At 41.6% G+C, this 26,608-nt stretch overlaps 3 protein-coding genes across 4 annotated transcripts in view; 2 read left to right on the top strand and 1 right to left on the bottom strand.

Annotated features, from left to right (window-relative positions):
• The window catches only part of ext1c (exostoses (multiple) 1c), a 43,603-nt gene extending 39,899 nt beyond the window's left edge, over positions 1-3,704 (top strand). The window contains 6 exon segments of the mRNA XM_048230250.1: positions 668-697; positions 1,026-1,121; positions 1,320-1,406; positions 1,588-1,748; positions 2,155-2,326; positions 2,972-3,704. Of these exon segments, the coding sequence (XP_048086207.1) occupies positions 668-697; positions 1,026-1,121; positions 1,320-1,406; positions 1,588-1,748; positions 2,155-2,326; positions 2,972-3,157 (732 nt within the window). The 3' untranslated portion in view covers positions 3,158-3,704.
• A 166-nt stretch (positions 3,705-3,870) lies between these two features.
• On the bottom strand, positions 3,871-6,585 carry zgc:114119 (Mediator of RNA polymerase II transcription subunit 30-like). The gene is made up of 5 exons (XM_048228920.1): positions 6,416-6,585; positions 5,803-6,039; positions 5,553-5,711; positions 4,862-4,951; positions 3,871-4,694 (listed from the first exon to the last, which is right to left on the bottom strand). The coding sequence occupies exons 2-5, from the start codon at positions 6,037-6,039 to the stop codon at positions 4,602-4,604; spliced, it is 579 nt and encodes a 192-aa protein (XP_048084877.1). The 5' UTR covers positions 6,416-6,585; the 3' UTR covers positions 3,871-4,601.
• LOC125284803 (cell wall protein DAN4-like) lies at positions 6,041-26,269 on the top strand. 2 transcript variants are annotated; one of them, XR_007191942.1, is made up of 2 exons: positions 6,041-6,204; positions 24,593-26,269. XR_007191942.1 is itself a non-coding variant. In XM_048228921.1 (2 exons), the coding sequence occupies exons 1-2, from the start codon at positions 21,402-21,404 to the stop codon at positions 25,028-25,030; spliced, it is 486 nt and encodes a 161-aa protein (XP_048084878.1). In that variant the 5' UTR covers positions 21,096-21,401; the 3' UTR covers positions 25,031-26,269. The 2 variants fall into 2 exon arrangements, 1 of the variants encoding a protein (XP_048084878.1); XM_048228921.1 differs by lacking the exon at positions 6,041-6,204 and adding an exon at positions 21,096-21,449.
• Positions 26,270-26,608: the final 339 nt, after the last annotated feature.

Raw genomic sequence — 26,608 nt, 5'->3', positions numbered from 1 at the left:
TGACTTGGCTCACCTACTCTTGTTGCAACAGTGTGTGTGTGTGTGTGTGTGTGTTTGACTTGGCTCACCTACTCTTGTTGCAACAGTGTGTGTGTGTGTGTTTGACTTGGCTCACCTACTCTTGTTGCAACAGTGTGTGTGTGTGTGTTTGACTTGGCTCACCTACTCTTGTTGCAACAGTGTGTGTGTGTGTGTTTGACTTGGCTCACCTACTCTTGTTGCAACAGTGTGTGTGTGTGTGTTTGACTTGGCTCACCTACTCTTGTTGCAACAGTGTGTGTGTGTGTGTTTGACTTGGCTCACCTACTCTTGTTGCAACAGTGTGTGTGTGTGTGTTTGACTTGGCTCACCTACTCTTGTTGCAACAGTGTGTGTGTGTGTGTTTGACTTGGCTCACCTACTCTTGTTGCAACAGTGTGTGTGTGTGTGTTTGACTTGGCTCACCTACTCTTGTTGCAACAGTGTGTGTGTGTGTGTTTGACTTGGCTCACCTACTCTTGTTGCAACAGTGTGTGTGTGTGTGTTTGACTTGGCTCACCTACTCTTGTTGCAACAGTGTGTGTGTGTGTGTGTGTGTGTGTGTTTGACTTGGCTCACCTACTCTTGTTGCAACAGTGTGTGTGTGTGTGTTTGACTTGGCTCACCTACTCTTGTTGCAACAGTGCAGGTGGTGTCTAAATCCAAATACTGCTCTCAGGTACTCACCGCCAGCACACACACACACACAAATACAGACACAGACACACACACACACACACACACATACACACACACACACACACACACACACACTCCCTGGTCTCCAGCCTAGTGCATCAAATGACACCCCCCTCCCTCGACCTACGCAATTAGCTCAGTCTAAAGTGGTGTGCTGAGAGAGGGAGGTTAGGAAGAGTTTAACTCAGACACACTGTCTGCAGAGCCATCGTGTCATTTATAGTCTTATCTCTCAAGTGCTTCCTCCCTCACTCCATCTCTCTCTCTCTCTCCATCTCTCTCTCTCTCTCTCTCTCATATGCTCTTAGATAATCATTATATGGAACAGCGAGAAGCCACCTCCACATCGAAGCAAATGGCCTCCCATGCCAGTGGCTCTTATCGTCACAGACGGCAGAAGGAAGGTGAGCCTTACAGCTCGGCGGTGGCGTCTCTCATCTTGACATTTAAGGCACTTTAAAGTGACGGCCGCAATATTCACTGCAATCTTCTTTTTTCATCCTCCCCATCACCATCAACATTTCTCCATCTGTCTTTATTGCATTCTTTCTTTCTTTCTTTCTTTCCTTCTTTCTCTCTATCTTTATTTCTAACCCCTGCAGACGACTAGCCGCTTCCTGCCCCAAGTTGCCATAGAGACAGAGGCGGTGCTTAGTCTGGATGAAGATACCGTGCTGCTCACAAGCGAGGTCTGACAGTTTAATCTCTCAAATACACACCATTAATTACCTGCAAATTGCCAAATAGGCTACAATTATTATCTGTCAAAACAGCGATGAATTAAAACAAATTACCGTCCTTTCATATGAAATATATTCATTTGATTTATTAGGTAAAACAACTTTCTCATTAAAACTTTTTTTTTTTCAGGTTAACTTCGCCTTCCATGTCTGGCGCAGTTTCCCAGAGAGGATTGTGGGATACCCTCCCAGAAGCCACTTCTGGGATCCAGTGAAGCAGGTGTGGGGCTACACCTCCAAATGGACCAATGAGTATTCCATCGTCCTGACAGGGGCTGCCTTTTACCACAGGTAATGAATGCCCTCATCTCAATGCCCCTTCTGAGTCTCTCCTAACTAACACTGAAGGCTAGAGTTAGACCTCACACATAGTAAGCCACCCACAACAGAAAGCCATTAATGTGATTTAATGTGATTTTCTCAGTGCAGACCTACTCTATAGTAAAGCTATACTTGCTGTACTCTCAATGATGATACATATTTATTGTAAATTATACTGAAAAGTAAATAAAATATCTTAGACTGGATTATAATCCAGTATGCCAGTTACTTTATAACAGCTTGCTTCATTTTTATCTGCAGGAGTAAAACTCCTATCTGTGCTTCATGGCTATTTGATAGTCAAAAATTGAGCATCAAGCTTCCTCCCACTCTCTCTCTCCAATGCCACATCTCTCTCTCGCTCTCCTTCTATCAGGTATTACAATCACCTGTTCTCCTATTACATGCCTCACTCGCTGCGAGCACTTGTCGACCGCACGTCCAACTGCGAGGACATCCTCATGAACTTCCTGGTCTCATCCGTCACTCACCTACCGCCCATCAAAGTGGCTCAGAGGAAGCAATACAAAGAGCTGCCCAGTCCACAGGTGAGACAGCAGCCAGCATGGAATCGATAACATCTCTCTCCACTGGTTACGTGACTGAACTGGTGTCTGTCTGCTGCAGAGGCAGACCAGCTGGTCCCGTTAGCCCTTGGGTGGGGGAATGCGGCATGACCTGTCACATTTGTATTATATTCAGTCATTCTGTAGACGCATGTATCCAAAGTAATTCACATTGTTGTATAGCACTACAATTAATCCCAAAACACCCATGACACTTATAATGCATTTTTATCTGACCGATATGTTTCTTCTGCCTGGAAATGGCATAAGCACGAGACAAAAGACAACAATGTGCTAGAGGAAAAATGTTTTCTTGATCAAATATTATATTGAATCAAATGTGGCATGTGTATGAGTAATTATGGGTTCAGCTGTACATTTTATCAGTGAGTGTGCTCATGGGGAATCAACATCATTATAATGATACAGGAACACACTTGTCTGTTTTGTTCTATTTCCAGACATGTTTACTGGTATATGTTTATAGTTAGAGCAAGCACTCTTGAGCAACTGGGTTACCATGATGTGTTTGGATTCATCACATTACACTGTATTTTTTTGAGACTTGACACTTGAAGGCCCTCTTCTGATCTCCTGGTTCTCTCCTCTTTCTCTTGGTCTTGGCAGGGAACGAAGATGGCCCCGTGGGCAAACCCCGAGCACTTTACCCAGAGGCAGGAGTGTGTGAACGCGTTCGCCAGCTGGTTCGGTTACATGCCTCTGGTGCACTCCCAGTTCCGCCTGGACCCAGTGCTCTTCAAGGACCACGTGTCCGTCCTGCGCAAGAAGTACAAAGACCTGGAACGTGCCTGAGATGGATGCCTGGACAGACATTGATTGATGAGAGAGAGAGACGGGTAGAGACAGACAGATGGGTGGGGTGGACAGACAGGTGGAAAGAGAGACGTGAGAACCCCGAGGCAGGGAAAATAGGTGGTGGAGACTAAGAGTCCTCCTCCGCTGGATCGGGACGAATCAGGGGACCAGAACTGCCTTGGGTGGACCGACAGAACCACCCCCACTGGAGTCTGTGAAGCCTCGGGATTGGAGGAGAGGAGGGGGGCAGGGTCCCCCCCTTCTCTGGGGCGGCACATTGGTGCTCCGTCCTTGACGGACAGAAGTGAGGGCTGGAGAATCATGCAGGGCTGTGAATGCCCAGATCAGTCCTGCTGCTACTTTGAACTGAAGGAAAAAAACAAAACAGTGGAATGAAATGAAATGTTCAGACCGACACCAGACGGACTGGTGCAATGAACTCAAAACAACAAAAAAGGAGATGAAAGTGGATTCGCAAAGCGATGGGCGATTTCACCTGCTGTGGTTATAATTGCTAAGACCAATAAAACATTTCCTAAGTGCATCTTTGTCATCCCACCCGAGTTGGTGTCTCTTTACTTTCCATGATTTGATGATTGCAAGGTGCCAAATTACCATCACAAGGTATTCAGAGAAGGAGCAAAACTCAAATGAGTCATTCATAATGTCACCCAAATAATGTACTGATGCAAACACAAAAATCAATAGTGTGAGGAGATAACCATTTGCAGTTTATTTAGTAAAAAAGTAAAAAAGAAAATGTCATTGTCAGTGCTTATCATACAAAATGTTTTGTTCTGACTGACTACTCATACAGGATTTGATACTCAAAGTAAACAAAATCATCTGGGAAAAGAAAGTGTCACATGTCTGTAGCACCTTATGCTAGTAATGTAGTCTTATCACACACATTCACGCTCACTCCCACACACACACACAAACAGAAATCTTTTTTAATATTTTACAGGCACCTGAGAAAATAGCTGCCATGTTGAGCATGCAGGAAGACGATTCACGCATTGCCACAAACATCATTTGGATCCAACATCTTCTCTGGGTCATTTAAGGCCTTCACTTCTTTGGAACACATTCTGGTTATGTGATAACTTGATAAACTGAATTATTCTACACATTCAGAGCTTCAATATGACTAGAAGGTGAACCTGTGCAGCCCAAGAGTATGACAAACAAAAAAGATAAAAACAAAACACAGATTACGCATCGCACATATGAATACAGAAACTTAAGTAAAGGAGAAAACCACCTGGAGTGCACTAGATTACAAATTGTAGTGTCCTGCAAGCTGCAGTAGGAGCCAGGCTTTTGAACCGTAGAGTTCTGGGCCACAGACCAACAGAGATGGACTGCCATTAGGTCAGCTGGCGTGTTTGAATAGCATGAAAGGTGGACGGATCATTGGAGCTGGATAGGGTGGACCGGATCAACGGAGCGTTAGCATGGCGTTGACGTCCCACAAGAGATTCCTCAGCTGGTCCATCAGAACCTTCATCTCCTGGTTCTTCTGCTTCACCTTCTGCATATGGTAACAGAACACAGAGTCAAGTATTCCTCACACGAAAGATCACAGATAAAACACATAAAAACTGGCCCAAATTTACATACATGTTCCCCTCTAGTTGAATTTCACTCTGGACATTGAAAGAGTGAAACATAAGTTATATTCAGAGAATGAGTACCAACCTCCAGCATCTCCCGTTTCTCCTGGCTCACTGCTGGACTACAAGGCTCCACGGCCACAGAAGCTATCTCTTCACCAACATATGGCACCAACTGCAATTGGAGGGTTGGGTTATTACAGGAAACATTTTGAAAGCACAGGCAGTTTATTAAAAAACATCAGTATACAATACTGAACGTAAAGATAAATGGTAGCCACATATGTCAGATATCAGTGGATATTGATGGGCAATTCCATGGAAAATGGACTTTGTCACATCCATAACGCCAGTGAAATGCCTTGGCATTTGTATGATGTGAATGAGAACATCCGTTTTTTGTGCATTTTTTCTCATGTACATTCTTCAGCAAAAATAGCAAATGCTCAAATTCCATGTAATCATTCACATCATACCATTACATTTTATTGGAGTTATGGATGTTACAAAAATGTAATTTTCCATGGAATTGCCCTGATAGATTTAAATAAATGAGTGCTGAGGAAGCCACAGATCTGCCTACAATAATGCTAAACCAGTACAGCATAGCAGGGATTACAGTTTGCATTACATCAGACCATGAAGTGTCTTCAACATGCATATTATGTACAAAAATAAGTCGACACTATTACCTGGTCGAGTACTTTTTGTACGTTTTAGTATCTATTCTACTCTTTTCGGTTTATCTCCCCTCTAAGAAAACGAGCTGTTCCCACCTCTCCAGGTGCTTCCTGCAAGTCCGTAGTCATCTCCACGCAGCGCTCATACAGCAGTCGCAGCTTGCGGAACAGCAGGGTAAGCTGTCGCAGGTGTTCCTGCAGTTTGCCAAAACGGTCTTGATAGGCGGCTTGACTTTGAGTGACTCCGTTCGGCAGCTAGGGGGGCAGAGGACGTGGAACGTGCATACAATCAAAGACCTACATGTAGGCTCGTTAGCAAACAACACTGTTGTTATTGTTAACTTACTTGAGTGGCCCTTGCCAGCTGGAAGACCTCCATGGTGCGACTAACAATGTCCTGAACGGTTTCTTGGCCAATTCTACACAAATACACAGGAGATATTTCTCGCAAAGCACCTTGAGGCGGCATAGGGGGCTGTTGACCAGTACCTGAAGCCGGATGCATGTGAGGTTGTTGTTGTTGTTGCTGCTGGGAGGGCATATTGGCCAGAGTAGGGCCCTTCGTGGGCATAGAGGCAGCCATCTGTCGGCAAAAGACGGATAACGTAGCCTGTTTCACAACATTGATATCAGCAGCGCAATCCTTCGTTAAGTGCAGCTAACGTTACACTTCAAGACAACAATGAAACGCGACGTTGTAAAGGTCACGTTAAAGTTAAACGATGAAATGCTATGCTACAGTTTATAGGTATGTATAAAGCTATTGTTTAACGTGGTGGAAATCTAATAGCTAATACATTCTGACTAGTACTATCCCCGTTAATGTTCTCGTCAAGGAACAAGGGCTTTGAAACTCAAACAAGTTATTGGCGTGATATTAGCTAACGCTAATGTTAGCTATCTAAAGTTGAATGAATGAAGTTCGCGTTAATGCAAAAATACAAATTTCAGTAACTCACGTGATCTAACCGGAGTTGGTCTTGTCTTAAAGCCACAATTTAATGTAGCGGGTTTTTAGAAATGTAGGTCCTGTATTAAGACACTACACACAAATTGCCATTATATTACAATCTCATATCTGCTAACACTGTTTTCAAACAGAGGTGAAAGTGTAGTGAGATTCTGGCGTCATTTCCTCTTTCAGCTTAAAGGCGTCTCACTCATACGCTCCACCAGGGGGCGACCCATTCACAGAGTGTTCAGAGACGGTAGAGGCTCTGAGAATGTTGGGTCGCAGTCAGTGTTGCCAATTTAGCGACTTTGTCGCCATATTTAGCGAGATTTCATGCATGTAGCTAGCCTGGCGGGCCATCCTATATCATTGAAATGTGTACAGGCTGAGCAAATTAATTTGCCGCCGCTAGGGTGGGTCTAGATTTCTAGGCTAGCATGTAGCATGACTCTTCTGAATGAGCAGTGAGTTCTGCTGTGCTGTGAGAGTCTCATGCCTGTTTTGTGAATTACATCGCGTCCGCCCAAAGTGTTGCCCCATGATTAAAAGTCATGACAGGCCTATGAAGTATCAGCTCAGACAACGTTAAGGTGCAGCAACTTCGGGTGAGATTACAACCAGTGTTAATGAGACGAGAGCCATGACAGGGAAACAGGAGCACTGGCCAGCATCCTTCAACAGCCACATTGAACAAAGGAAAGTAGGCTACAGCTTTATCACAAGCAAAACAGATAGTTTAAAATCGAGCATGCTAGTTACTAAAACCTATTAATTTAGGTTAGGTTATGTAGCCTCAGTTATCAATGCAGGACAGACTGTTGGCTGGGGGGCAAAATATAGCCATTGTCTTAAGGTTAAATTGTGTGTAGGCCTAGCCTATGGTGAAGTTAATCAGACTTAAAGCAGTGAGAATCAGATGCAGCAGTTGGGAATAGGTTGGAAATGACTGCTTTTCAGCCACTTGATGCTCATTCTGGTGTATAGACTACCATTGTAGAAGACTTTGTCGTAGGCCTATCAATTAATATACTTAAGTATATTAAATACAATATATTTAAAGGAGAAAATCAAACAGGTGTAAAGAGGAACTAGATGTACCGCAGAGCGGTACAAAATATGACTGCCGCCCAGTCCAGCACATTTTTTCCACAAAAATAAATCACGCTGAAAGGCCTATATGATTCTGTCTCACTAAATTGCATTATCCATACTCAATTCTCACTATCTCCTAGACAACAAGTACCAAAACATGATTAGTTCATAGATTTCGTAGATGTAAAATTCATTTTATACAACCCCACCCCCATCTTGCCTGTTAATAATTCTGAGAAATTCTTGAATTGTGTGCATGTGTGCGTGTACACGTTTATGTTTATGTGTGAGTGTGTGCTTGTGTGTTTGCCTGCGTATGTGTGTTTGTGCATGTGCATGCATGCGTACATATGTCTACTGTGTGAGTATGTGTCATACGTATGATTACTGTGAATGTATGTGTGTGCGTGTGTATCTGTTTATACACATGTGTGCACATGGAATGGGTTAACATGACCCCTGGAGGCAAACATACAAAAAAAATGGTCCTCCTAAACCTTCAAAACCTTCAAAAACAGATCAAAACGAAAAACGATGGTTCCATGCTATCCATATGGGGTTACATGCCCACCAAGTTTCGTCTACCCCGGTCTTTCAGTGTCCCGGGAATCCTTGACGGAAATTTGGACATGCGAAAAAGAAGAAAAAAAATCTGACTAAACCTATATGACCGCCGCTTCGCTGCGCGGCGGTCATAATTAAAGGGGCATCATCGTTTTTTTTTTTTTTTGGGGGTGCACGACGTGCTGATGTAATTGATGTACAAATTATATTGCGTGGCATCATCTAGCGACATTTAGCGACTTTTGGAGCTGGCTTTAGCTACTCCATTTGAAAAAGTTGGCAACACTGTCGCCAACAGATAGACCTGAGAGGACAACAATCCAGGCTCGGGTACTTGCAAGAGGCAATGGTCTTTTGGGCCCCCACCGTCAACTTCAAGGCAGCTCTGCCTGGAAGCCGCTAGGGTTAGGGTTAGGTATGGCAGCACTGCCTTGAAGTCAATGGTGGGGGCCCAAAAGACCATCAAGCGTAAGAAGCAACCTATTACAGGGGCCTCTCTGAAGTCAGGCATAAGTAGCTAAAAAGGAAGCTAGGCACATTTAGCCTACATGTAAGTTAAGATCAATTTAGGGCTGGCATCATATGAATGGAGGAAGAGAAAGAAATATATAAAACCTTTAACCAGGGTCAGGATTTGGAGGGTTAGATTCAGCCAGTTAACATCTAAGTTGGCCATTACCATCTTTAAAGGGACACCAGGCAAGCCTGATGCTTTTTCTCTACGAAACTCCCCCTCGCTCGGTCTGAAGCTCTTTTCCTTTTCTTTGCATCTTCCGTCAAGGGTTTTCGCTGCTTCTTCGCTGGCTCTGCCATTATACACACGTTTGCAACAATCGCTAAGCGTTTAGTTAGCCTCCCTCTGTGCTGTGGATGCAGGATGGAAACTGAAACTGCCCGATCAGCCGGGTATGATACACTGAACTTGCAAGCGGGATATTCTTCCTACAGGCAGTAGGGGCGGGCGAGAGAGTCTTCATTCGCCCTGTAATGAGTCATTTAACCATATACCGACTTACGAAGATGAGTAATTAACACGAAAACGTTGCCTGGTGTCCCTTTAAAAAGGGCGACTGACTGTTCACTTCTGACCATATTTTCACTAACGTGCCATAGTATCTCACAGGTGCTCTGAAGTTCACCTATAAAAGGACTCAAAGCTGCCATCTTTGCCCATATAAGGAAATCCGATTACCATCTTTGCCTATAAGGAGATCCGGATCTCCATAAATGGGCAAAGATGGCAACTTTGGGTCCCTTTTGTAGGCAAAGATGGTACCCCCTCTGCTGCACGTCAGGGAATTCTTTAACTCCGTTTGTCCATTAATTCAGTATAACGGGAAAACTCGGCGGCCGTTATCCCTTACTTAATAGCCACCCCACCAGCCAATCAGAAAAGAGTTTTTCTTCTCTCTGGGTCATAAGCACTCTTAAACTTAAACATAAAATACAACTGCAACAATTCTGAAAGAATTCGGTCACGTCTAATCTATAGATACAATGTACCTATGTCTATCTATACTGTACATGCAAGGGGCACTGAACTCTCTAACCTTGGAGACATCATTTACAGCTGAAGAAGCTATCAGGCTCTTTCCTATCCACTCATTACCCATGCAAAACCTCTCCTGAGCTCTTCAAAGCTGCATTTGCATTGGGACAGTAGTTCATCCCACACATTGCCAGTGCTGCACCTTTGTGATTCATAAGCATCAGATAAGGCTTTTGCAGCTTTAAATGAAATTACATGTAAAACAAAATGAATTGATTTGTGTCATCATCCAGAGGGAATACTTCTAGAAGGCGTGTTTTAAAATAGCATTTAAGTGCAGCTAGTGCAATGAGAATTAGGGGAGGCAGGGATTAAATACACCTACAGTATAACGTTGCACGTTTTTACAACCATTTCCCAGGTGAGTCAGTTGTGAATGATTGAAAAAGATAGTTCTAGATACTGTAGCTATGAAGTTGATGCCATGAGGTCACACTTCTTTTCAGAGGATGCCCTGCTAAAGCAGTGTGGGATCATCTGATTTGATGGACATGCTGTGCCTATGTGGAAAAAAATGGATGATAACTTTCCTGCCGCACCTGTCCTAGGTTGCAGTAACTCTAAAGCTGCTCAAATGAACTGATCCATCTGAATTTATTCTAATTGATTTTACAGTATGTTAATTACTTTAGTCTGAATGTAATTGATAGATTCTCTATATATGTCACCATCAGTAAATGCTGGAAATGGCTATTAGGTAGTGGATTTTGGATTTTGGGCATTCAAGTACCTTTTTCAGTCACCAAGCCGAATTTTACACTAACATATTCATAGAGTGGACAATGTCAAGCTCAATTCCATGCAGTCATACTCTCACAGTACCCTACAGTAGGCATTAAGGCATTAGCTACTGAGCCAGCCAGTGGCTTATCTCTGCAATAAAAGTGTTCTGTTCCAGGAACTATGCAGGGTGATAAAACACCAGATAAGTCACCTCTCACAAAGCTTCCATTTCATCCACGTGCGTATCTGTTCTGGAGCCAGGACAATGTGTTACAGGGAAAAAAAGGAGAGAAATCCATTGATTTCAATTTTCAATTTCAATGAGCTTTATTGGCATGACTGTAAGTGTTACAATGTTACCAAAGCAGTAGTTACATCACAAAATTAGCAAATAATAGTAATAATAATAATAATTGACATGGACTATGGAGAATAATACAAACTAGATGTACCGCGTAGCGGTACAAAATATGACCGCCGCTCAGTCCTGTACATCCGTTCCGCGAAAATAAATCACACTTCAATTTGTCTCCATATTTTACTCCATCCCCCACTCTTGAAACTTTTGTGTATGCTTGTTTGGCATGCCTGAGTGTGTAAAAGCGGCTGCACAGAAAGTAGCCTACTGGTGCTGAAAAGGTGAATAGATTGTAGAATAGCCAAAGAAGATGTAGCATTGTTATAAAACCTTTAAAATCTCTAAACAATCACAAGTAGGGCAGTTCATCACAGTTCATCCATTGCAACTGGATTGATGAAAGGTCACTTACACCTGTAGGCTACATTGTATTTGGGAAAAGCAAAAGGTATCAGCATAATGTTTTTTTTTTTTTATGTATTTATAAACAAAAACATCTCTGTCAGTTCCATGTCGTTTTCAACAGCTATCAAAAACAAAGGTCATTTTTGGATGGATGGATTTTTTGTGAATGTTTCTTCTTCTACATAAGATTTTAGTCATCTTTAGTTCATGTAATACTTTATTGTCAATGCACCAATTAAGTAACAGTAGTCTGAAACGTTATTGTTAATGCACAAATTAAGTAACAGTAGCCTAGTCTGAAACGAAATGCTGTTTTACATCTAACCAGTGGTGCAAATAACTGACATGTCCAAATGGGCCTTGATGAAATGCGTCGCTAGACTGTTCATACACATTTTAACGGGCCAAAGTTGAAGAGCTTTTGTCCGTTATTGTTCGTGCAAATATAGGCTGATTCATGTTCCCTTGCATTGTTTAACTGAGGTCCATGGCTAGTCTGGCTTTCATCAGACCAAGCTCAATCTTTTAAGAAATCAAAAAATAAATAGCGGGCAGATCAGGCTGGGTTCACCCAGCCTAGTCCATAGGCACCCGATATTGTTTAATTTTCCGATTGAGATATACACGCTCTGGCTATTCTAAATGCAAAAATGCATCAGGGAGTTATGACAAAACGGTAACTAACAAACTAGATCCTAATAGAAAGCTGTTAGCTTCCCTAAGCTACAGGTAGGATTATAAGGTAGGCCTATTTACAACATAAATTGTCAATAGGCTATGCTGGCGACACAAATAAAATCTCCTTTGGAAACCAATGGTTTACGCCTTACAGTATCAAGCGGACTTAAACTGTCATATCGTGGCGAAAAGTTGTAATAACATTCATGCAGCTCCATGAGTCAAGGAAAGCGCGAATGAAGTAGCCACTTCTAAATGGGACCCACTACACAGTAGCTTAAGGTGTTTTGCTAAAGCAGCCATAATGAAATGAAGGTGTCATTGTTTGGATACTTTCACACGCGTGCTTTTAATTTCACAGACTACAACTACCAAGCTGTAATCAAAGCACATCGATTCCCCTCTCACACCCTGCACGCACTTAAAACAAAATAAACAGGCGTCTCAGTCTCCCCATGTATAGGCAAAACTGTATCAGACCGGTGTAACGTTGGTAAATCTTCCATTGCACAGAATGATTTTGTAGCACGTGCAATAAATGACAGTCGAAAGATACAAACAGTGCTGCTATACATTTGCTTGGTATAACCGCATTTATAGTTTTCTACAAATGCAATCAATCAAATGCCTCCATCACTCAACCAACGCTTAACGGTAACATTACCTAGGTCCTTATTGATATTACAAGATTAGCATTACCTGCAGTAAAACCAAGCATGTCCGATAAACATCCTCAGATTTATTTCGCTTCAAGAAGAAATGGGAATTACACTTCATGTGAACATCGCCCTATCCTTATTAGATGTTCGCGGTAAAATTACAGTCCTTGTAGGAAGCGTCCATTGTTTTTCCAACCCACTTTTAACTTCCAACAAAATTAAGCCTCACTGCAACGATCGCCATCTAGTGGACAAGCGACTACTTCAGCCAATACTGAAAATGCAGCCATGATGATGATGAATATTTATTTTGGCTTTCTTTTAATCCTACTGAATTTGTAATTATGTATCGGCCGTTCTAATACCGATAGTATGTGGGTGCCTGTGTGTGCATGTGTATATGTGTGCCATTTACAGGCCAATGAGTGTACAGTCACTAAATGTACACATAACCTAATTTTTTAGACCCCCCATGGATGAAATTTACGAAACTGGGCATACCCCCAGAGAATGCCAGGTCAATCATCATAAAATTTGGTGCAGTTCTGAACATCTTAACTGAAGAGCGATTAAAGCAGAATAATATTGTTGGGGTGCAAATCACATGAGTGATTATGAGCCAGGTTGATGTGGGCCTTGAGACCAACATACCATAAAAGATTCTTCATCCCTCAGTGCCACGGTTCAGGTATTTATTTAGGAAAAACTGTTTTTTTTTTGGCGGTTCAGGGGCCCAGCTGGGACGAAATTAAATTTTTTCCGTAAAAGTCTAGTGGGGCTACATACCCACCAAATTTCATGTACCCGGTGGTTCGGGTGTCCCGGTATCAATGACCAAAAATTCAGGGAGTAGATGCGGGGAAAAATTCTTGAATTGTGTGCATGTGTGCGTATACAAATTTATGTTTATGTGTGTGGGTGTGTGTGTGTGTGTGTATGTGCGTGCTTGTGTGTTTGCCTGCGTATGTGTGTTTGTGCATGTGCATGCATGCGTACATCGTCTACTGTGTGAGTATGTGTCATAATTATGATTACTGTAAATGTATGTGTGTGCGTGTGTATCTGTTTATGCACATGTGTGCACATGGAATGGGCTAACATGACCCCTGGAGGCAAACATCTGGGAAAAATTGGTCATCCTAGGCCCTACAGTTCTCAAGATATTCACAGAGAACTGTGTCTGCCCTACCCTCCTTCGGGATGTCCAGTCCAGCGGGGGGCTACAGATCAAAACGAAGAATGACGGTTCCATGCTATCCATGTGGGGGTACATGCCCACCAAGTTTTGTGTACCCGGTCTTTCAGTGTCGGGAATGCCCAAATTTCAAATCAATGATTCCCGGGACACTGAAAGGGCGGGGTAAAACTTGGTGGGCATGCAACCCCATATGGATAGCATGGAACCATCGTTTTTCGTTTTGATCTGTATAGCTGGACTGGACCCCGAAAGGAGGGTAGGGCAGACACAGTTTTCTGTGAATATCTCAGAAAACCGTAAGGTTTAGGAGGACCACCTTTTTTTTGTATGTTGATCTCAAGGGGCCATGTCAACCCATTCCATAACCACTCATTTCATGTATAGCCACCTAGTTAAACACAAAAAGTAAAAATGAGGTGTTGTAATTGAAGGTATCTGTGACCTAACATAGTCAAAACTGCACGAAATTGGAAGTGTAGGATCATTATGACACCCTCTGTATGCACGCCAAGTTTTGTGGAATTCCGTTCATGGGGGGCCACACAATAAATTAATTTATGTTACTATACACCAACTGGCCTGTAGGTGGCCGGAGACAGTTTTCTGTGAATATCTCGAGAACCGTAGGGCCTAGGAGGTCCACCTTTTTATGTATGTTGGTCTTAAGGGGGCATGTCAACCCATCCCATTACCACTTATTTCATGTATAGCGCCACCTAGTTAAAAATTAAAAAGCAAAAATTAGGTGTTTTTCATCACAATATCTCTGGCTGACAAGGTCAAAACTGCACGAAATTAAAAGTGTAGGATCATTATGACACCCTCCGAATGCATGCCAAGTTTATGGGGGCCTTACAATAAAATAATTTATGTGTACATTTAGTGACGATACACCAACAAGGATTCCCGGGACACTGAAAGACCGGGGTACACAAAACTTGGTGGGCATGTACCCCCACATGGATAGCATGGAACCGTCATTCTTAGTTTTTTGATCTGTAGCCCCCGCTGGACTGGACATCCGAAAGGAGGGTAGGGGCAGACACAGTTCTCTGTGAATATCTTGAGAACTGTAGGGCCTAGGATGACCAATTTTTTCCGGATGTTTGCCTCCAGGGGTCATGTTAGCCCATTCCATGTGCACACATGTGCATAAACAGATACACACGCACACACATACATTTACAGTAATCATAATTATGACACATACTCACACAGTAGGCGTATAATGCGCATGCATGCACATGCACAAACACACATACGCAGGCAAACACACAAGCACGCACATACACACACACACACACACCCCACACACATAAACATAAATTTGTACACGCACACATGCACACAATTCAAGAATTTTTCCCGTCATCTACTCCCTGAATTTTTGGTCATTGATACCGGGACACCGAACCACCGGGTACATGAAATTTGGTGGGTATGTAGCCCCACTAGACTTTTTATGGAAAATTTAATTTCGTCCCCCGCTGGGCCCTGAACCGCCAAAAAAACAGTTTTTCCTAAATAAATACCTGAACCGTGGCACTGAGGATGAAGAATCTTTTATGGTATGTTGGTCTCAAGGGCCCACATCAACCTGGCTCATAATCACTCATGTGATTTGTAAAAATGAAATTTGCACCCCTTTAATCGCCCCCCGGTAAAAAATGAAAATGTACACATGCACACACACAGGCATGTGTACATACTATCGGTAAAATGGCGGTACACACATATAGAACGGCACCCACATACTATCGGATACATAATTACAAATTCAGTAGGATTAAAAGAAAGCCAAAATAAATATTCATCATCATCATGGCTGCATTTTCAGTATTGGCGAAGTAGTCGTTTGTCCACTAGATGGCGATCGTTGCAGTGAGGCGTAATTTTGTTGGAAGTTAAAAGTGGGTTGGAAAAACAATGGGCGCTTCCTACAAGGACTGTAATTTACCATACAACATCTAATAAGGATAGGGCGATGTTCACATGAAGTGTAATTCCCATTTCTTCTTGAAGCGAAATAAATCTGAGGATGTTTATCGGACATGCTTGGTTTTTACTGCAGATGCGTTAATCTTGTAATATCAATAAGGACCTAGGTAATGTTACCGTTAGCGTTGGTTGAGTGATGGAGGCATTTGATTGATTGCATTTGTAGAAAACTATAAATGCGGTTATACCAAGCAAATGTATAGCAGCACTGTTTGTATCTTCGACTGTCATTTATTGCACGTGCTACAAAATCATTCTGTGCAATGGAAGATTTACCAACGTTACACCGGTCTGATACAGTTTTGCCTATACATGCGTGAGACTGAGACGCCTGTGAAATTAAAAAGCACGTGTGTGTGAAGTATCCAAACAATGACACCTTCATTTCATTATGGCTGCTTTAGCAAAACACCTTAAGCTACTGTGTAGTGGGTCCCATTTAGAAGTGGCTACTTCATTGGCTTTCCTTGACTCATGGAGCTGCATGAATGTTATTACAACTTTTCGCCACGATATGACAGTTTAAGTCCGCTTGATACTGTAAGGCGTAAACCATTGGTTTCCAAAGGAGATTTTATTTGTGTCGCCAGCATAGCCTATTGACAATTTATGTTGTAAATAGGCCTACCTTATAATCCTACCTGTAGCTTAGGGAAGCTAACAGCTTTCTATTAGGATCTAGTTTGTTAGTTACCGTTTTGTCATAACTCCCTGATGCATTTTGCATTTAGAATAGCCAGAGTGTATATCTCAATCGGAAAATTAAACAATATCGGTGCCTATGGACTAGGCTGGGTGAACCCAGCCTGATCTGCCCGCTATTTATTTTTTTTGATTTCTTAAAAGATTGAGCTTGGTCTGATGAAAGCCAGACTAGCCATGGACCTCAGTTAAACAATGCAAGGGAACATGAATCAGCCTATATTTGCACGAACAATAACGGACAAAAGCTCTTCAACTTTGGCCCGTTAAAATGTGTATGAACAGTCTAGCGACGCATTTCATCAAGGCCCATTTGGACATGTCAGTTATTTGCACCACTGGTTAGATGTAAAACAGCATTTCGTTTCAGACTAGGCTACTGTTACTTAATTTGTGCATTAACAATAACGTTTCAGACTACTGTTACTTAATTGGTGCATTGACAATAAAGTATTACATGAACTAAAGATGACTAAAATCTTATGTAGAAGAAGAAACATTCACAAAAAATCCATCCATCCAAAAATGACCTTTGTTTTTGATAGCTGTTGAAAACGACATGGAACTGACAGAGATGTTTTTGTTTATAAATACAAAAAAAAAAATAATGAACATTATGCTGATACCTTTGCTTTTTCCCAAATACAATGTAGCCTACAGGTGTAAGTGACCTTTCATCAATCCAGTTGCAATGGATGAACTGTGATGAACTGCCCTACTTGTGATTGTTTAGAGATTTTAAAGGTTTTATAACAATGCTACATCTTCTTTGGCTATTCTACAATCTATTCACCTTTTCAGCACCAGTAGGCTACTTTCTGTGCAGCCGCACACACACACTCAGGCATGCCAAACAAGCATACACAAAAGTTTCAAGAGTGGGGGATGGAGTAAAATATGGAGACAAATTGAAGTGTGATTTATTTTCGCGGAACGGATGTACAGGACTGAGCGGCGGTCATATTTTGTACCGCTATGCGGTACATCTAGTTTCTTTAATTTATTTATTACAAATAATAAAACATTTACATGAGATATTATTTTCATCACTGCATAACACAACATTATTGCAAGAATTTACAATATCAGTGGATATGAACAAAGTGACAGTTGAAAGTTGTTTATTGTTAAGTTGTTTATTGTTATAGTTAAGCTTTATTGGCCAGGTTTGCACAAATTCATCTAAACTTCTTTTATGCTTCTTTTATTTTGTATTCTTATATGTTAAGTGAGTGTTGTACTTTGAGAGCAAAGATTAACCGGAGTCAAATTACTTGGTTGTTTGTAAAAAAATAAAAACAGAACAGTAAGAATAGAATGAAGAGCAGTATGGCTATAATTACAGTATGTACATTTGCAGATAAATAGAACACTATGTGGGATAGGGTAGCACAGTTGTGGGGGGTGTCCTTGTCCAGGTTGCCTTTCTGAGCAGGATTACAGAATGTGCAACATAAACGGCACCCTACAGGCCTTAGGTAGACCTATTTTAAAATCATAGTGCATGACAGCTGAAATCCATTTAACCACCATATTCTCTACCTTGACAATTGGAATTGGAAAACATGTTGGTATCTACATACAGACTGGAGTGTCAGGATAACAATCTCTGTACTGACTAACTACAGTATAGAGATTGGATGTAGCAATGTCAAAGAACATCTTTTTGACAAAAGGTTGCATGACCATCCATCATATCCATCATATTCATATTTTGCATTAGTATAGAATGCTGACAATGTTCTGTTTGTTATTTAAGCAACATGGTACGAATGAGAGTAGGTAGCACATACCACCACAATCTCGAGTGCCATATTGCTTTTATACTAATTGACACTAAATAGTGTTTTCTATTGTTTATTTTGATTTTTGTTCATTCATCCTTCACCTACAAAATCGCCCTGGCGTCTCCCATTGCCAAGTAACTACTTCTAAGTCTATCCGTCTCATATCAAATTGAACATTCACGCTACTCTCTACACTGTTTTCACTGTTTTACATGTTAGGAAATCGTTGCTCTCTCGCTTCGAATTAATGGTATGTTCACGTTAGACAATTCAATGCAAAATGTGGAGTGATTGCTTCAATGTGCCCCATTGGGGAGATATCGGCACTCATGATGACTCATGGAATGCCTATGGTCCAATCAGAAATGAATAAATAATTCGACTGGACCTAACTGTTGTGTAATGATTCAGAAGATACGTGAGACTGTGAGAACTTGTATTGCTGGCTAGGAGAAAATGTATTGCTGGCTAGGAGATTCAACACACACCAGATATTATCCACAAAAGTGAGGGGGAGAGAGATGGATGGATGGATGAATATCTGGGAGAAAATCTGCCATCAGACATTTTTTACAGTGTACATTAACGAGCTGAAAGAGAACATAATTTTAATAACGAATAAAGCTGTTCATGAAGTTTACTACCACTGGAAAGTTTTGCATGTCGGCAAAAGACTGGAACATATCCTCTGAATTTCCATAGTCAGGAGTAGAGACAAACACCTCAGAGGAATACAGGCCTCTCGGCATATAGTACTGTACAATTATGTAATGGAATGTACCGATCTGAAAGATTTCACAAAAGTGAAGTGAAATATTTTGAAGGGTTAGCAGACCTTTTAATGTAAATAACACGATCAATATTTGCTGTTAAAATGTATGATCATATTCATTCCACTACGCGGGAATCCTTATCTAATCTCAATACGCATATAAAGTCTGTCCATTTTACTGCCAGTTCCATATACATGTCGATTTCCTGGTTTAACAGTAAACGCTTGGCTCCAAGTCTGGGGTAGGATGACCTGGGTTTTCCCATACCATCCACTGACCCAATCCACCAATGCATGGACACACTTATAAACAATCAGACATCCCACCTGTTCACCTGTTAAGATGCACAAAGTAGCTGGATAAACTGTGCACCCTCAAGGCAAAGGTGAACCTTTAAGGACAAAAAAAAGAGTAAAAGTATAATCAGTTCACACATCCTCTCAAATAGAGCTGAGGTCAATCAGTGACAAATGAAGGCAATGTCATTAAAACATACTGTATATTGTTCATGTTCAACTTTAAGTAGTTTATTGTCGTGTAATTTGTGCTCAAGAGCCAGCTCAACTGTAAAGAATAAATTAAAAGTAGTAATTGAAAAGGTATATTGTGTGTGTGTAAGGGAGGATATGGTGTGTGTATATGGGTGGGTGGGTGTGATGGGGGTGGTAATGGGGTGTGTGCAAGGCGGGGTGATGAAATGTGTGGGGGTGTAAGGGCCCGTCTACACGGAGACGCTTTTTGGGTTAAACGCAGAGGTTTTGCTTCGTCTTTGCCGAGCGTCCAAACGAATCCTGTAAACGCACTGCCCGAAACCGCACTTTTTTGAAACCTGGTCCCAGAGTGGAAAAATCTGAAACCGTAGCCCTCTTTTGAATTTGTTTGGACAGTGAAACCACACATCCTACTTGCGTATCGATGATGTCATCGCCACACCTCAGCTGCCCTGGACTTGACACTTATAGTATTGCCTAACAATACTAGTTTTCATACATGACATTACCGCAGCGCCGATAGCTTATGACTTGGTGGACTGAACACTGTTTTTGCCGGTGTTTTTTTATGCATTCTAGCTACTGTCAGTGACGCGAGAGAACTTAAGTTATTATGGAAGTGCGGTGTAAGTTTACATTAATTTGTGCGTAGTGCCAATGTCATTCATTTATTTAACATGTCTTACAACATAAATAAATGCATTCATAGTGAAGTCAGATATGAGCATACAAAGACGCTTAGAACTCATGTTAAGCCTATAGATGCGCACTAAATGCGAATGCACGATTTGATGCAAGCAAATGTATTGACTGTTACTAACAAAGGTATTATAGCAATATTATAAATGTGGCGACGGAATAGCCTAGCCTTTGCACTTGCGGTGATAACCAAAACTAATGTGAATCGCGGACTATCCTACAACCAAAGAAAGTAAAGGATATTATTTTTACCTGCATTATCCAAATAAAGGACGGGACTGCACCCTTCACAAACCGTAAAAATTAAGTTTATTAGTTTTACAGTTGACTACAGTTGACAGTTCACTATAAGTCCACACAAACAATTCTGGTTTCTTTGCACTAGCCAGTTTTGTCGTAGCCTACTCTGTCTGTTGTATGGCCTACACAGCGCGCTTTGGTCAATTTCTGTAACAAACAGTGCCACCTATAGGCCTGGGATATGAAGTAACGTGTTGAGATAGATCCGTTTGGACGCAAATATTCTTGATACGGTTCCAGGGAAGACGGAGGAAAAAAAGGGCGGTTTGTGTGTGTGTGTGCGGGGGTGTACCTGTGTGTGTGTGTGGGGAGGGAATATTGTTCTGTGTTTGGCTAGGGGGATGATGAAATGGTTTGTGTGTGTATGGGGGGTTGGTGTGTATGGTGTGTGTGTGTTTGGGTTGGGTTGTATTGATAATCAATCCAAACTGAAGTGAGATACCCTCATCAGCATCCCAACTCTTTACTAGCCCTTCTTCCTCTCTCTCTTATTTCTTTGTTTTTCACTTTTTGCCTAAGGCTTAATCCCCACAGTTCCTAGCATTTGCTTAGGACCTCTATCTTTCTCCATATCTGCCGTGCTTTTTAAATGGGCCCGTAGTGTGTACTGAGCGCTAATGGTGAAAGCTGGCTAGGCCCCAGGGTAGTGTGATAATTACAAGTTAGATATGCCCCCATCTGTGTGTGTGTGTGTGTGTGTGTGTGTGTGTGTGTGTGTGTGTGTGTGTGACAGCATGACTTTTGGGGAGCCGGTATAAAAAGCAAAGGAGAAGGTCGGGCCCAGCACAGAGAGAGGCAAAGCTAGAAAGAAAGGGTGATGAACAAATGACAGAAACCTAGACACAACAGACCCAAGGAGAACGGAAAACAAGAGGGGTGGGGAAAACAACAAAATAAGAACAACAACAACTAATCATATAGCAGATTAAAAAAGAAAACAAAAAAAGGACAAAACGGCAAAAACAAGTGGGAAAAAAACTTTGTGAGACCTTTGCAGAAGAGTCATCAGGTGAAAGCATGGGATACTTGGCTCTCTACACCTGTCTGCTCCTGTTCGTCATAGAGGTAGGTTGACTGCACTGCATGCAGCATATCACAACAGGCTTTTAAAAGAGGGATGGGGAGCATTCGAGAGCAGCTATCTGTGCTTTCAAAACAGAGTGAAATATTTAAACACCCGGTGATAATGGATGCTCACCGTCAAGGGGATTCCATTTTAAAGGGGTAAAAACTGTTTTATTCATTGAAATTGTCAATTTAGAATCTAAACTGCTGTATAGTGACAAACGACCACCAGAATGGTAAATTATTTGAAAAGAGCATCCATATTGTCATAGTGCTGCAGGACAGGACATCACAAAATCAAATATAAAGACATTTATTTCTTCGTGCAGTGCTTTCCAACCACCTGTTGTGTGGCAGAACCCCTGCCAAGATTTCACTGGCTGTGGTTCAGGGAATGTTAACCCTTCAATCATGGCTGAACCTTTTCCAAGGCTTTATAACTGACAACATTGCATGCCATTTCAGCTAATAGAGATTGTTTGACATGCCTGGACAATTTGTCTTCAACAGCATCGGTTGTCATGCACACACTTTACAATTTCTGTTGGTAGGGCAAAAGTGCAATGACATTTTTGTAATAGGTTTTGTAACTAACTTATAGATTGCCAATAAATGTTTTGGATCAAATACACCTCATGACCCATTGAAAGACAGCATACTGTTCACTGTCAACACTGTCATTTTTTAAAGTGAAACATGAAGTGGAACTTCTTAAAGGTGCGATTTGTAGGATTGTTACCGAACGTTCTGCAGGCCAAAATCAAAACACTGGTGAACGTTCTCAAGACTACCAGACGCGATCCTCTTCTGGGTTGCCAGATGTAATGAAGACTTAGCTAACGTTAGTTGACCTGCAGCTGCTTTAACGTTTCTCCAACCATGTCCCAGCTACACATTACGGAAACAGTGAAAACAAAAAATACCTCTCTAACCAACGTAACATATTTAGCTGAAGTTAGCGATGCAGATGAAGTTTAGCCTAGGCTACCTGTTGTGAAGAAATATGGCCAGCTCTGCGTCACACTTGATATTCTTCGTTTGACGAAGACGTCACCATCTCAGGAAGCTCCTCCGATGTCCACTTAATTTGTTTCTTGTTTTAATTTAGGAAATTTGCCTGCCTCTCAGGGATGTTCATGACTACAACTGACAGCTGTTGACAGTTGGCCTTTGCTAATTTGGCAACCCAAATAGGAGAGGCCAGCTAGCCCATTATTATAACAGCTATTCTAGAATTAATCGTTCAAAACATAAACGAAAATTCTAAGACATTCCGCCCCGTAACTCATTTTTTTTCATGGGTTTTACGGGGTTTTACAGGTTAGAGTAATGTTGTCAAATAAGCCATTACTTCAATTCATCGTGTTTCCTTACTCTCTGACAACATATGGTGATCATTTTTGGAATGGTTACAGTTTATTTTCCATTATTTCCTACATACTGGACCTTTAAAATGGAGTGTGCTCAAAAGCAATTTACACACAACGAGGTGTGTAAATGTCAAGGGTTTAAGCACCAAGCCAAGCTTTTAAATAGAGAGCAAATTAAGCAATTAAGTCAAGACTTACGATTTAAAAGTCTATCTCCCCAATGAACTTGGGTGGGCAGATCACAGACAGAGATGAAAACCAGGTGGACAGAGTGAACACTTACATAACCCTGGAGCTGTTGGGTACCCACTCCAGGATATGCAAAGCTGAGCTCTGCTGCCGGAAGCCAAATAAGCCTGGGTGACCTTTCACAATCTTTCCAAAGCAACTGTGACTTAGGGCAGAAAAACTGTGAGGGTGGCATGGAAAGACATAAGGTCACGTCTGCTTGGGTTATGCTGCGATACCAGTTTAGCTCCAACTCCGATTAGTCTGTTAATGACTCAGAGTCAATTCCTATCACAAATTTTATATAATGGTTCCACATTGAGGCTTTTGTGAAGTAATAATATAAATTAGTGTGAACAAATTCATAATCCTTTAGTGATGCTAAAGTACAGATGCAGGACTTATTCTGTCCAGTTTCTGTAGGTACCCATTTGTCTTGTAATGTAGTTAGAGACAGTATCTAAACTGTTAGGAGTGGCATTCTTTGTTAGGAGTGGCATTTTAAGTTCATTTTATGTTTTTGTGATTTGTATTATCAATCTTGTGCTCTGGAGGATGTAATTTGTGTCTTCTAAAATGCTGATGTTCTGAATAATAAGGAATTGAAGACTGAGTGATTGCTCGAGTGACCAGGGTCACCTGGCCCTGGAGATAATCCTGGCACCTATGAATGTTACAGTACATACACTGTTGTAAAGGGACTCTGAAGAGGCTTGCCTGTGAAACACATTTCAATAAAAAAAGTCACTTAAAGCAACACCAAATACTTTTTTGTACCTTAAAATAATGTTTCCAAAATCGTTTCAGTGGTTCATCAACTCGTAACAGGGTGAATGGCACTTCTGCATTCGCTTTGCGACCCTCTATTGGCTATAACCGCACTATGCAAGTTTGACAGATCGGGTAGTGGATCTGTAGTTCGATGGAATGAGACATAAGAAACTACAAATTTGACTTGCTTCTGATGTCGCAATACATCATACTTTCATAAAATCATGCAACATACTCTACCTTGTCTGTGGACATTGTTATTCCCAAAGCCGGTGCTGGATGAACAAATAGTGCTTTGGTGTTGCTTTAAAGGTACACTATGCAAGATTTTCATCTTATAACCTTTACGAAGCCAATTTGATGGTAAACAAACTTGAAATAGGGGAATCGTTTAGCATAGCCAGCATAGCCGTAGCGAGTCGCTAATGAGAGAACCAGCCATGCAACTTCAGGAATAGTCAGTCGACCTGAAGACATCTCGCGAGAATTGTGAAACATTAGGCTACCTTGTCAGTAGATATAGGTCTTTGGAGATAGTTCTTACCTGTTGTTAATCCTTCGCCTCCACAACAAAAGCACTTCCATTGTGTACAAGGGGAACAAGCCACGAGAAGTAGGCAACCGCAGAGTAAACTATAAATATATTGCGACTCTAGGGGGAACTCTACAGTCGGCAAAAATACCTGAAACTGCATAGTGCACCTTTAATGCAGAGTGCAGTGGTTTATCCTTGATCTAATTTCTATACTTTTTTCATGTTGCTTTTCCTTGCAGTGCGCACTCAGTGATGTTACGCCCACAATTTCGTCTGTGAGTGGCAACACAACCGACACAAATTCCAGCCTGCCAACAGCGGGCGTGAACATGAGCACCCAGTACGTCAGTAACTCAGGCGATGGCTCCAACAACACGACCACAGTGCACGAAACTGGAACAGTGACAACCACAGCTCAAGTCAACACGACGACCTGCCCGACCAACAATGCCGGCCCTGGCATTCCTGGAGCGACCAGTAGAAGCACCACTGCAACCACCCAGCCAATGTCAAGAAATACCACCCATTCCACCAACATGACCTCAGTTTCAACCAACCACAGCAGCACCTACAAGCCTGGAATAGAAAAGCCCTTACATAGTGGAACTGCAGCCTGGCTGGGTTTCCTCAACACAGTCCTTGGGGCTGTCCTTTTTGTGTTGCTTTGCAATCAGTAGCTCACCTCAGTGGCGTGGTCAATGTAGGCCACCTAAGACTAACTGACACACTGCCACCCGCTGTCTGTCTTACACCCTGATCAACCTGCAGTGTCTTTCGGTGGAAATTAAACTCCATAATAAACCGACTCTTGCTTATATACATTAAAGGTGCAATACGCGATTCTATTCCCATGCGATCTTGTGTCAGATTTACTCATGCAAGTCCAGAGGGGTATTTCACAAAAGCAGAATTAAGATATCCAAGATAAGAGATAAAAGGAGGACCATGAACACTAAGCCACGATGAGTAGGAGCGACTAGGTCAAGCCAGGTGTAAGTAATTCAGGATATGTGCACATTCTCATCTTTCCTCCAAAGACCTCATGGTAGGAATAAAAAAGATGCAGAAAATAGTCATTCACACCAAGTGAACAACAGCTTTTGATATAGACTGGCAAGGCAAGGCAATTTTATTCATATAGCGCATAGGGTGATTTCCCATTCGCCATAGGGTGATTTCCACCCGAGTGCACTCCATAACCGAGGGGGAGTAAGCAGGGTCTAGTTTCGGAAAGGCCCCATGGTGTTTTGCAAATATTACTCATACATGGAACCAAGTTCTTAAAAAAAAACACACATTGAGGTCTGATCCAAGTGACAGCTGGCTGAACCAAAAAGACAACATAGTTAACATTAGAAACATTAGCCTGGTCATGACCAGTCTGCACAAAATAGTCAAGTCCAAATTCAGCCAGGATAACAAAAAAATCCCAGCTTAATCCATTATCTAGGTTTTGTGAAATACCCCTCTGGCTCTGTAATTAGGAAACAGAGAGGCTTGAACCAACCCAGACACAATCCCAGCCAATTAACATGGAGCAGCATGGAAAGAAGCGCTGTAGTTTCGATTGGCTTCTGATCTAGAATTTCAACAATAGAACAATGATACACAAAATTGAATCGCAGACTGCATCTTTAACCAAGATGTCTAGCAAAACTGTTGCTTTTTATTCTGATTGATTTTGATAAATGAAAATCACATATCAGAATGTCTATGCATTTTACACAAAGGAAGGTTTGCCAGAAGGACAGATGGACAATGAAGTGATCCAACAGATTACTGAGTTTTCACTTCCAAAGGATGTCTCCACACAGTAATTTGGAATAATGAATATGCCACATGTTGACAAAACTGTTAAAGATTTCCTCAAAATATTGTGTGTTGCTTTATTGAATAAAATTAAACCTTTAGTAAGAGATTGGAAAATAATACATGTGTTCTGGGTGCCTTCAGTGGTAGAGAAAAGGTCTTGGAATCTTCAGGTTTGGAATCTACTTTTGTCAGTTTTTGTTTACTGATACGATATATGATCAGATCATACCCTAGTCATTCTAAAGTTCTGTGACCCATGGTTTTGATCTGTGAAAATATGAAACATTTGGTATAACTTAGTTATTACCTGTACATTTATTCACAGTTTTATTTGAAATTGCCTGGCGCAGTCATGCCCAGTCAGTGCACATGCCCAATATTTAACTTTTATTCCACTGCTGTGCTTAATGTGGAAGAACTTTATGGGATTTGTTTTTAGTTTC

Source organism: Alosa alosa, chromosome 20, assembly GCF_017589495.1.
Source record: "Alosa alosa isolate M-15738 ecotype Scorff River chromosome 20, AALO_Geno_1.1, whole genome shotgun sequence".
Taxonomy (NCBI): Eukaryota; Metazoa; Chordata; class Actinopteri; order Clupeiformes; family Clupeidae; genus Alosa; species Alosa alosa.
This window is presented reverse-complemented; position numbering and strand designations above follow the sequence as displayed.

What these genes read in the sequence shown, in the direction of transcription:
- zgc:114119 (XM_048228920.1), bottom strand. Translation starts at nt 6,039, where the DNA reads ATGGCTGCCTCTATGCCCACGAAGGGCCCTACTCTGGCCAATATGCCC. An exon ending in AGCTGGCAAGGGCCACTCAA is followed by an intron (nt 5,712 to 5,802) that starts GTAAGTTAACAA and finishes CTGCCCCCCTAG; the next exon opens with CTGCCGAACGGAGTCACTCA. An exon ending in TGCAGGAAGCACCTGGAGAG is followed by an intron (nt 4,952 to 5,552) that starts GTGGGAACAGCT and finishes CTCCAATTGCAG; the next exon opens with TTGGTGCCATATGTTGGTGA.
- LOC125284803 (XM_048228921.1), top strand. Translation starts at nt 21,402, where the DNA reads ATGGGATACTTGGCTCTCTACACCTGTCTGCTCCTGTTCGTCATAGAG. An exon ending in TGCTCCTGTTCGTCATAGAG is followed by an intron (nt 21,450 to 24,592) that starts GTAGGTTGACTG and finishes TTTTCCTTGCAG; the next exon opens with TGCGCACTCAGTGATGTTAC.